The 12,632-nt window shown below is 34.9% G+C and overlaps 2 protein-coding genes across 2 annotated transcripts; both read left to right on the plus strand.

Moving 5' to 3' along the window:
- The first annotated feature begins 1,028 nt into the window (after positions 1–1,028).
- Positions 1,029–1,901, plus strand: LOC126588460 (dirigent protein 22-like). Its single transcript, XM_050253552.1, has one exon. The coding sequence runs from the start codon at positions 1,085–1,087 to the stop codon at positions 1,664–1,666; it is 582 nt and encodes a 193-aa protein (XP_050109509.1). The 5' UTR covers positions 1,029–1,084; the 3' UTR covers positions 1,667–1,901.
- A 2,712-nt stretch (positions 1,902–4,613) lies between these two features.
- On the plus strand, positions 4,614–5,403 carry LOC126588465 (dirigent protein 22-like). Its single transcript, XM_050253561.1, has one exon. The coding sequence runs from the start codon at positions 4,720–4,722 to the stop codon at positions 5,293–5,295; it is 576 nt and encodes a 191-aa protein (XP_050109518.1). The 5' UTR covers positions 4,614–4,719; the 3' UTR covers positions 5,296–5,403.
- Positions 5,404–12,632: the final 7,229 nt, after the last annotated feature.

Genomic DNA, 12,632 nt, shown 5'->3' on the forward strand with positions numbered 1-12,632 from the left:
ATAATAGTGATAAGACTCTGGCAACCATAAAAGACCAAATATGATACATCCAAGCACTGGTTTAGTTTGACAGGAAGCCTCAAGGCCTATACCTAAGGCCTCACAAAGGCACCTGTTATATCTAACTTGGTTTCTCGGGCGTATACATATTCAATCAAAGCTTAAAACACTCATTCAACATCTGCCATACTGAAGATGGTAGTGGCACGCCTGAGCACGACAAAGTTAATCTTGATTGTGAGCCTTAAGGCCTACACCTAAGGCCCCACAAAGGCACCCTTTCAAATTAACTCTGCCCTTCTCTTTCAGAACTGCCCGACGAGCCTTGCCCGAAGTGTGTCTTGCCCGACCAAGATCTGCCCGACAAAGGCTTGCCCGAGCGAGCCCGAGAAGAAAGCAGAAGTACGACAGATACCCTCAACCGACGCCATTCTCCCAGGGGAGCTGTGTGCTCGTCCGCCAGGAGATTCCTGCGACGAACACAAGTATGTGAGTGTGGTGTTAAATACATGTATTATAATTTGATTAAAAGAGATAATTAATTTTTTTATGCATGGATTTAAAGTTTATAATTATTAAAAACTATGCACTATGATCACTAACATCCAGTCATCTCATCATAGTGTTACATGTTCGTCATGAAAAATTATGCACTATTAATAAAAACCTATGCACTGTGATTCCAGAAGCCTGGAATTATTTCAACCCCTTCAATACTTTACCTAAAAGGTCATTCTTTCCTTTTCTTTAACAACTTTACCAAACCCTTCTCATAATAACCTCAACACAATTTCCGGCAGATACAGCACGCCACATACCAATTAGTTGTTTAGTCGTTCTAGAAAATTAATTAAGACCAAACTGGATTAACTTGTGAACAGTTAAGTTAATTATGCAATGCGACAACCTGGCCCAAAAGAAACGGAACAAAAAAATTGTTGGCAGCCTGTGGTTGGTGGTCACCATGATGAAAAAAACCCCAACTTGGTCAAGCTCTGTGACTCCTTCCACACTATATATATGGACACAAAGCTACTCCAATTGCCAAACCAAAGTAGTCACTTTAAGTTATAGAGCTTCAACCATGGCTACAACACCTCAAATCTTGGCTACTCAGTTCATAATTCTCTCACTTCTATCTTCATTTGCCCTAATTCTTGTCCACGGAGAAGATCAAGATTTTGTTAGAGCCTTGGACCGCAAGCTTCTGGGTCTCAAGAAAGAGAAGTTCAGCCACTTTAAGATGTACTGGCATGATATTTACAGCGGTAAAAATCCAAGTGCAGTAGGAGTGGTGAATCCACCCATCAATTCATCAACCCTATTTGGTTCTGTTAGCATGATTGATGATCCTCTTACTGAAGGCCCTGAGTCGAGCTCAAAATTGCTGGGAAAGGCTCAAGGGTTCTATGCATCTGCCTCACAGAAAGAAGTTGGCCTGCTGATGGCCATGAATTTTCACTTTAACCAAGGGAAGTACAATGGCAGCACCATAACGATTCTAGGAAGGAACCAGGTGTTCGACAAGGTTAGGGAGATGCCTGTCATTGGAGGCAGTGGGCTTTTCAGGTTTGCAAGAGGTTATGTTCAAGCAAGTACTCATACATTCAATCCAACCACAGGAGATGCCGTTGTTGAGTATAATATCTATGTGCTGCATTATTGATGAAGGTCTTTTTTTTTCTTGTTTTTTCTTGCTGGCTTTTGCTTTGTTCCTTTTTTTCTTTGGAGGTTGTAGATTCTAATTATGTTGGCCACCCACCATGTCATTTCTTTTCATTTTAGTGGGCGTGGTTGAGTTTACTTTATCAAGTATTGGCCTGCTATATGCATTTGGTTGGTGTCAATAACTCCACAGAGGACGGATAAATGAAAATAAAATAAATTATGGTTCATTGGAAGGGAATTGGAACAACTACATAAAGAAGTTGGCTTATTTTTTGCTATGCCTTATGGAATTCTATTTTGATCTCATTTTGTTCACATTTTGTTCTCTGTAACTCTAAAGTCATCACTTTACTCATTGAAACTCAAACTTTATTTCATTTATGAATTCTCTTTTCTCTCCGAAACTTATAAGATGCCTCCTAAACTATATGTGGGACCAACACTTAATAAGATTATGTCACATGTACAATAACTTTGATTATAAATCTCTATTACACGTTAACATTCAACAATCAGAGAATATTAAGTTTCAAAGAAATTGAAGCGATGAAAAAAATAAAAAAGAAATTGATTAGCCTGGAGCACCCTAATCAAACTCCCATAAGAAATTAACAGATCTAAGGTAATGTAGAGAGAATTTTGAGTTTTATAGAGACGACTTTTATGTTTCAGAGAACAAAATGAGATTGAAATCGAGTTTAATGGACAAAGTGAAGCAAACTTTGAATTTCAGGTAGTAAAGTGATGACTTTTGAGTTACAGAGAGCAAAGGGAGATTAAAACCGAGTTTCAATGGGCGTAGCCAAAAATAAGCTTAAGAAGTTGACGTTCCACCATAACATTAACATTAATTGACAATATGGAAAGTAAATGAAATTACTTACAAGCCCAAATAAGGTCCCTCCTCTCAATGTGGCATACTTACTCACGTGCGGAGAACAGGGTGACGTGAAGCACGTGTGGCTGTTGGTCTTTACATATTGGACAAGCTGCTCTGATACCATGAAGAAGTTGAGGTTCCACCATAAAATCAATTGGCAATATGGAGAATAAACTAAATGGCAATATGGAGAGTATATCAACTTACTTGTAAGCCCATGCAAAATCACTCATCTCATTAATAGTAAGATTCAGGTAATGCTAGGGATATCAAAATTTTTAAACCAAATGATATAGTTGTAGATGATTAAATTATTAATTAAGTATCGATTAACGTGCTTATTTATTATCGGTGACACATCATTTGATTTTAAAAAATTGATCTTCCTAACATTATTCATCCTCAACAATATCTGGTATTCTTTCTCTAGCTCTCTCTCATTGGATGGTTAAAAATGTGAAGAGAGAGAAATTAATAAAGAGGGGCATACAACATATTGTATGGTGAAAATGCCACGAGAGATAAATTAACACAAAAATAACCAAATTGTCAACTTTTCCACAAAATTTTATTTAATTCGTAAGACTCCTCTCACATCAGAATAAAAAGAAATGGGTTAGGTGAGGTCAACCCATCAACCCCAAATTATTCTCTCCACTCGTACACCGACCTCCTCCTAGAATATTAATCCCAACATTACAGATGCAGGTGGCGGTACATCCATATTATGGGGTGACTTAACCCACGACATGCCAACTTGTTGAGCTATACAATGAAATTATATTATAGCCTTGCAACAAAACTTGGTTAATTGTTAATTGGATCTGGGAAATATTTCTTGTTCTGTATAAGATCATATTGTAATTAAACTACTTTAATTTATCGAACAGAAATTAAATTTGTGTGCAAAAAGTAGATACATTGCTATTTTAACTAGCTTAAGGTCATCTCCAACCGAAGGGTCTAGAGGGTTAGAGGGCCGAAAATAGCCTGAAAACCGTCTCCAACCGAGGGCTAGGCCAGAGGGCTCTAGAATCTGAGAGGGCCCCACAGAATTGGAAAGGGCTGGAGGGCTGGCCACTTCCAGCCAGCCAACCAGCCCCGAGCTGGCCATTTTTTTTAGTGTCGGATTTCTTGTCTGTTATAACCGATAGGAATAATGTATATTATGTTAATAGTGTCGGTTATAACCGACACCAATAGCAATGTGAATATAATAGCAATAGCAATTTGAATAGTATCGGTTATAACCGACACTAATTGTAATTTGAATTCCAATTGTGCCAGTTATAACCGACACTAATTGTATGAAAAATTTGAATCCAACGGCTAGCCAGTCACTAGCCGTTGTATTCAAATTTTTTTTTTTTATGAATTTAAACCTTATTTTTTTTCTTTTTTTTTTCTATAACTTCTATTTTACAAAATTTGTTTCAAATTTTTTTAATTTCTATTTTTTTTCCTATAACTTATATTTTACAAAATTTGGTTCATATTTTTTTCATATAACTTCTATTTTACAAATTTTGTTTCATATTTTTTTTTAAATTCCATTTTTTTTCCTATAACTTCTATTTCACAAAATTTGTTTCATATATTTTTTTATTCTATTTTTTTTTCCTATAATTTCCTAAGTCATTATACAACATTAAATTAAATTAAGTAACATGAAACAACTTAAACAATATGAACAACATTAGATAACATTAACCAACATAAAAATTATACAACAAAAAAAAACATTTAACAACATGAAACTTAAACAACATTTAAGTTGTAGTTTTCAAATAATAAATTATGTTTGGCCATCTGGCCCTCGATTGAAGATGGATGCAAATATGACATTATACTGTTCATTAAAATATTAATATCTTGGAGGATCTTGAAGAGCCAGAGAGCTAAAACGAGTCATCTGACCAGCCATCGGTTGGAGATGGCCTAACACACCTGAGTATTATTATTCTTTTGTCAAGTGTTCATTGCTAAATACTAATTAGCAAATGACTCCACTATTTATATCACAACTAATTCCTTTTTATGATTCCATTCCAGTCAATAAAGGCAAGTCGTATCATTTGAAAAAGACTTTTGCCGAACGCGGTATCATTGTCCTTCACTGTATATAAACCCTACAAAACAATCTAAAGCCTTGAAGACATACCACCGAAACCATGGCTAGGCTGTCAGCTTTCCAATTCACAATTTTCTCCCTCCTCTCTTCCTTTGCCTTGATCTTAGTTTCTGGAGAAAATTTAGGGTTTCACAGCACCGTGGACCGTAAGCTTCTCGGGCTGCAGAAAGAAAAGCTCACCCACGTTCGCTTATACTGGCATGACATTGTTGGTGGGTCCCATCCCTCTGCCTTAGAGGTTGTCCCAGCCCCCTCCAATAAGTCCCAGACGGATTTTGGGTTAGTGAGAATGTTTGATAATGCACTAACTGAAGGTCCTGAGTTGAGCTCAAAATTGGTGGCTAGGGCTCAAGGGTTTTACGGATTTGCAGGGCAGGTGGAGCTCAGCCTGCTGATGGCACAGAACTTTGCTTTTGTTGCAGGTGAGTTTAATGGAAGCACCATAACTTTGCTAGGAAGAAATTCAATTTTAAACAAGGTGAGGGAGCTGCCTGTGATTGGTGGAAGTGGGGCTTTCAGGTTTGCTAGGGGTTATGCTGAATTGAGAACTCACACTTTTAATCTCACCTCAAGTGATGCTATTGTGGAGTATAATATTTACGTGTTGCATTATTGATCATGGGTTTTGGAATTTGATTTGGCCATTGCTTGGTTGTGATTGAATTGTGACAAGTTTATATAAGTATTTCAATAAAATAATTAAATTTTCTTTGACCAACCTAAACATTGTTTCCATGTTCTAATGGAATGCTTTTCGATCATGACTGACTTGGATATCTCTTATTGATATGTTAGTTTCATAGACGGCAGTATTGAATAAAAAGAATTTATTTTGTATGTGGTGGAAGAAGGCACTTGAACAAAGCGTTTTCCTTTTGAGAAGAGCCACTATGTCCCCTTTGTATATAGCATATGCCATTTTCTCTCTGGCAGACACCAAAGTTTTGACGGAAAACCTGACCTATAGCGAATAACAAATAATTTCAAACTCACTTTAAATATATATACACACACACACACACACACACAAACTCACTTTAAATATATATATATATAGACTCACATGTCACATACAATTTCGGCCAATATTATAGAGTGAACTTGTTGAACGCACACATGCCAATTAACTAATGAGTTAACTACATCCTTCCGGTGAGTGTGAGTATGCCAAACTTGAAGTAGTGTTGTTAATCCAATCTGAAAAACTTCTCGATCGCCTAATTCTACGGCTCCAGTGTTGTTGGTTTTGAACACAATGATGTTACTCCAAACTGAAGATGTGGTGACGGAGTTAGGGCAATTAGTAATTTCTCAGAGTGAGAAGAATTCGCATAGAGTGAGGTCTTGCACAGAGGGTTTGTGTGTTGAGTTGAAAGTCATCTCTACGTTGCAAATACCTTATATTCATAGAGACAAATTCCTTGATGCCGAAGTCTACTGAATGGTACAATCCTGATTATATTCTGATTCTTAGGCATATTCTTTGAATAAACTTGGAATTATTCTCGACCAAAAATCTATCACCGCCTCGCCTTCTCCAGCTCAAACTAGGATTTTGGACCTAATCTTATTATTCAATTAATTCAAACTCCATCCAAAAGCCAATCATCACCCTCAAGCACTTTCAATATAATTGTCAATTACCCATCAGATAATACTATGATTATCAAAAGCATAATAACATCTAATAAGTTACCTAAAATCATCTTGACCTTTTAATTTGACGGCTCCAAACTTATAGGCCAAGTACAAAATCACGTACAAACAGAACTTCTACGAAAACCATCATAAAGCTTATTTCCATTCACGTTCCGCCACACCATAATTTTCTTAACAAACATGCAGGGAATCTTGAAGAATTTTAGTTTGTAGTATTTCTCTTTCATTTATTCTAATTTATAGATTAAAAAATTTTTGAAAACAATATTTCGGAAACTTAATAAATGCTGAGAACACTTCTAAAAGGCTTGCAACATTTTCCATAAAGCTCCTGAAAATGTCTCTTGATAAAACTCAATGATGATACTTTTCACAAAAAATGTGAGCAAACGTTCACCAATATTTTAGGACATATTTGATACTCTACTTGAATCTAATTTTTTTAATTTAAAAACAATTTTCAAGTTGTAGGCCTTAAAAACTTGTTTAGTATGATTATTTTTAAAAACTGAACTTAAGACTAAATAAAAAATATAATCTATTTTCTAAAACATAAAACTGAGTTTTTTTAGTTTTTAAACTTAAACTCACTCATTTATTTTCTCTCCCTCCTCCCCTCTCACTTCAAATCTATCTTTCTCTCTTTTCTTCTTTCTCTTTCCTCTTTTTTTTATTTTTTTATTTTTTATACTTTTTTCCGTCTCTCATTCAATCTGATTTCTTCATTCTCTTTGTTTTTTCTCACTCATCTTCCTCTTTATCTCGTCTGATCATCTCCCTTCTTTCTTTTTCTTTCAATCATCTCTTACTTTCTTTCATCCTCTCTCCTGCAACTCTCTCTGTTTAGATCTCTTTGTCTAGTTTAAGTCGCAAGATTTAAAATTTTTAAATCGCAAATCAATCAAGTTTTTGAGTTTTAAAGAAAATTGTTTTCAATAAATATTCTTAAGAAATGTTTTGAGAAATGATAAAAAATTTCAAATAAGATATCAACCAGACTCTTAACGTTTTTGCGAATTTTTACAAAAACATCATGAAATATATTTTCACCAACTTCCACTACGCAAATTATTTTATAAATGGTATTATATTTCAAGATAATTATGTAATTGCCACTTAATCCTACCAATTTTGCCCGCCACTTTTCCGATTGCCAATCAACTTTTATGAAAACCGGTCATCTTTTCGAGGACCTTTTTCATCAGTTAGGCGAATGGCCGGAGAACTTTTTCGGCGACATAAAAAAATGATTTCAAAATGTTTTCAATGGGATCACGGTCCCACAGTGACTTTTAAATCATGTAAAATGTCAAAAAAAATTCTCTAATTTTTTTTACAAATATATACATGTGAAAAAACAACTACTTGTACCACTACCTTAACGTTAAGCCACCACTTGTGATATGTATCACTTTCATTAATATGTATACCACCTAAACACATGACGTAATTTATTTGTTGAATATAGTCTTACTATCAGGTCAATATTCAACAGTAACTTTCAAAAAATCATGTGTACTAAAAAAATCTCTTTTTAATTGTATATAATGTGAACAATAGTAATGTTGAAACCAATTTTTCCCATAAATACCCATAATGGGTGAACTTAAAATCATGTAGGACATTTTGATGATTTTTAGGTGCTTCAAAGTGTGTCTAAATTCTACTAGTGTTTTCAGAAATGAGTATGAAGAGTGGACCAACATAAAATGGAAATTTGGTGTAAAGATCATTGGATGGGTCCATCACATATGTGCTGACGCTTAATAGGACACCACATATACTTTGATTTTTTTAACCAGAAAACCTTGATTTTAGTCATCATGATCCTGCCAAGTGCCAAGTGATTTCAAATGAAAAATGATCTTCTCTAGATCTTTTTTTCTAATCCATCAAATTCGAAGATTCAAATCGTTGAAATTTAATTCAAAGGTTAAAGTTATTATAACTTTTAAAATGGATTCCTGTTTGTAACCATTGAATTAAATTTTAACGGTTCAAATCTCCAAACTTAATAAATTAAGAGGAAGAGAATCAGAGATGATCCATTTCCATTTCAAATTGCTTGATAGTAGTAGGCCCCCTTCCAAATTTTTAACCACAAACCAGATTGAGTATATATTTAGATAAACCCAGTTAGTTATGAACGGGACTCCGAACGATTTTCAGCGGCTTGTGCATGTGTGGTTTCTAAGCCTTGGAGAAGTCTTGACCATTTTCAACCGCCACACAACACTTCATGCATGTGAGGCATATTTTCCTACAGCTTAAGGTTTTAAAAAAATTGTGATTACTCACCGTTCAATTTTAATTTAACAAACTGAAAATCAGAAAAGAAAAAAAAAGTATGTCAAAATGTTTGTAAATATTAATAAATTTGATTGTTATATGTATAAATGAGATTATATTTTGTACGACGTAAATAACCATTTAACTAATAATACATAACTGGTCGATCGCGTGCTAAAGGTTACCTTGCTTCTAAAGTTTCTGTATACATATTCATATACATGTGTTGATGATTTTATATATGTTCCGATTCAAATTGAAGAAAGCATTCAGTTGCACATAAAGAAGAGTGATGTACAAAAACCAAGAACATACATCTTCTCCCTTTCATTAGTTTCCTTTAATTAGCAGCTTAAAATATACATAAAGCATGCAAAGGTGACTTGGACCACCATTCTGGCACAACTTTCGTTCCCCTTCCAACTTTGCAGTCACTGAAACAAAACCCCCCATTTTTTTTTTCAAATATTGTTCTTCTCATCTTCCCACGTTGCTGTCCATGGTCGGTCGTACGTGGTATTTTCTCATTGGCTGGCACCACAATTAACGAATCTCAACCGTGGATTGCTCCCACCGTCACTTGGAATTTTCCCGATGGATCTTGCAAGAAAAAGAAGAATCCCGATAATACAAGTAAAGAAAGCTACATAAACCCAAAAAAGATAAAGTTACTCGAACCATTTAGAAAAAAGAAAAATAAAGGACAGAACACAGTTTGTTTACACGAGTAAGTAATAAAATTACAAATAAGAAATATGAGAATAATATATACATATATATAATATATAATTTCATAATTCCCTATATAAACCATGTTCGTTCTACACAGAAAGCAGTCGCACAAAAAACCTTCACTGGAACCCCATATTCAAATTTCAAAACCCTAACATGGCTAGGGACTACAACTATTATTCTTACTGGGACTACTTCTCCATCCCTCTCCACCTTTGTTTCTTCATTTCCATCCTCGTCTTCATCTTGGGGTTCACATGGTACATAAACTACGAGTCCATGTTTGAGGACTTGATGACACAAGTCAAACTCTTCCTCATGATTGTTCCAATCATTCTGCTACTCGTCGTCCACTGCTTATCGGGTGGGTTGTCGTTCTTCTTGCCGCTGCCGGAGCAGGATTCACTTCATAGAGCCGGAGGGTCTCCATGGGGCGTTGGACTCGTGCTTGTGTTCCTTTTGATCATGATCTCTTACCAGTCTTCTTTCCAGGAACGTTGGTTTCCCTTACTGAGTAGATGATGATGTGGTTTTGTTAGGTATATATATATATACAAATGGATGTTCATGTAATATGAATTTGTAATAGTACTAAAGCTTTGGCTTTGGTTTGTTGATCGTTTTGGCATACACCAAACTGCCTATACCTAAATAGTACCTACTGGTTTGATATCTGTATGCAACTTGGGGTTGTGATATTCCTTTATCTTTTTGTCAGGCCCGTTATCACGACTTCATTTTTATATATGAATTCTGACCATTAATCATTGAGTACGCATCACATAAAAATTGTTTGTTATCCTATAAATACAATTTTATCAAGTATTATATTGTTTAATTCTCCTATTTAGTTTGGCCATAATTTTTCTTTTGATGATGGCATTATATATCATCTCAATGGTTTCTTTAATGTGGTGGTGCTAGTGGGATGCAAAAATGCGATCTTATAACATTTTGTACATCATATATGTATCATATCTCTAATAGATGCAACTTAATTATATTAACAGGGGTTATGTCTCTATTAGAGAGATAGTACAAATATATATTATACAAAATGTGAAGTGTAACGTCACTCTGACGGGATGTAATTGGCCCGTTGATCTTGCAACTACCTCACAAGATATATCCCACATTGTTGAATTCTTTTTTATTATAGCTCATGTACTTTGCTAGGAAAATTGGATCAACTCTTCACAAATTAAGTCCCTCAAAACTAACCATGTCATATTTAAAAACAACGGACGTTAGTAATTGTACTATAAGTTAGATTTTGTATTTCACTGTGTTGTTTCTGTAAGTATTTCTTATTAACATTATATAGTGACGGGACTATTACGTAAGTTGAGTGGGAGAAATATTAAATACATATAATATATGGTGCATAAATAACCTGCTCTTCCTCAATCATGGCTGTGGTTGATCATGATATTATACTTAGTTGCCTGTGGTTAGTAAAGTGTACGTGCCTATGCAAGCAATGAAGGGTGTGTTGACCCTGGGAAGCTAATGATGTTAATTGCAAACGAAATGAGGGTGCCATTTGGCGTTTTGGCTCCATTTTTTTGGAAATTGATCGTCTGCGGATTCTGTTTTCATAATTCATCAAATCAAGAGATATCGACCATTAAAATTTGATTCAACGATTATGAAAAATTATCCACTTTAAAATTAAAATAATCTTAACTATTAGATCAAATTAATAATCCAGATATCCTGATTTAATGAATTAGAAGGAAAGATCCAAAAAGAATCTATTTCTCATTTTTTGTAATGTATAGCTGGAATTGGCATTGGTGTCATTTTGGTGCTGTCAATGTCGAACATCACATCACCAAATAGAATCAGTTGGACTAAATTGCTAAACAGCTAGACTGCTGAATTGGTTTAGGAATATTTTTACGGGTCTAAAACTTTAACTAGCTAGTTCGAATACTTTTAATTATTTTGTATTAGTTTTTAGATTTTATTTTTATGATAATTAAAGAAAGAAGAAAGATCGACCAAAAGAAGATAGTGAAAAATACATGAGAGAAATAAATTGTATAAAAGCGTGAAGGAATGTTGGGAGAGACGTATATGCAAGGTAAAAGGTGTCCAAAATGAAGGGTAATAATAAATTGTATAAAAGCGTGAAGGAATGTTGGGAGAGACGTATATGCAAGGTAAAAGGTGTCCAAAATGAAGGGTAATAATAAAGTTCTTTTTCTTTTATAAAATGATCAACTAGTGATTTTACTACGACAGTTCCTCTTTTCAGGTATCGAAAGGATTCAAGAGGTATTTCGGCCTCTTTAGACCATCATGAGTGATGCCTCTCCTAGCCACTATTGTTGTGATTCATTAGCGGAATAAATTGAACGCAGGACGTCCCGTGTGAATATGAACTTAAAATTCGTCCGCAATAAGTAATCACGCATAACTCTAAAAATAATTATAATTATATTGAGGGAACTTTAACGAAAAACTTCTGGTACGGTTCAATTTAACAAAAAACCACATTTTTAAACTAAAAAGTCAATCCTGATACTATTTATTTTACCCTTTATTTTGTTCTTATCGTTAAAACTCAAAATTTTCAAATCATTTTCATTAGTTTTTCATAAATAGTCCATTCAAAGTTCAAATGGGACTCATGTGGAAAACAGTACCATACTTTTACCAGCAATAGCTCACTCTGGAATCCATACTTCAGAGGCAAGAGGATTTGAAAAAATTGTCGGAAAAATAAAAAAAAAGGTTTTATCTCTTTTCTTGAATGAAACACTGAATAAGAAATTTAATTTATGATCTACTAAGCACTTCCCAATATAAATGAGAGAATATAACACAGTCAGCGAGATGGACGAGGGCCCTAGATCACGTGTCAGAGGCGTCAGTATCACGTGACTCTTGACACGAAGCAGTGGAGCCCTACCGCCCACGGGGTCCGTACGGACGGCCAGGTCCGACTCACAAAACGTCAACAATGATTGTAACCAAACTTCACACAAAACTACAGCAGGCGGAGCACACCAGAGCATATATATGCTCTCTAACCCAATATTCGAAATGTCAAATATAAATGGCCATATGATTTACCTTTTCCCAACAGTGACTTAAATAATATGAGAAGGATAGCAATTAACCAAAACATACTTGAGTTTTAGGAGGAGCTCGAACCTTCAACCGCAGGTTCCACCATTGCTTGAGGGGTCTCTAGAGGGCTCGAAGTCGAACAATGCTCAAGGGGCTCGAGTGAGACAAACCTACCTATAATTTCAATTCTATGGT

This window comes from Malus sylvestris, chromosome 11 (assembly GCF_916048215.2).
Source record: "Malus sylvestris chromosome 11, drMalSylv7.2, whole genome shotgun sequence".
In the NCBI taxonomy this organism is placed as follows: Eukaryota; Viridiplantae; Streptophyta; class Magnoliopsida; order Rosales; family Rosaceae; genus Malus; species Malus sylvestris.

Excerpts from the sequence above, each read along its gene's own strand:
- LOC126588460 (XM_050253552.1), top strand. The coding sequence starts at position 1,085 with ATGGCTACAACACCTCAAATCTTGGCTACTCAGTTCATAATTCTCTCA.
- LOC126588465 (XM_050253561.1), top strand. The coding sequence starts at position 4,720 with ATGGCTAGGCTGTCAGCTTTCCAATTCACAATTTTCTCCCTCCTCTCT.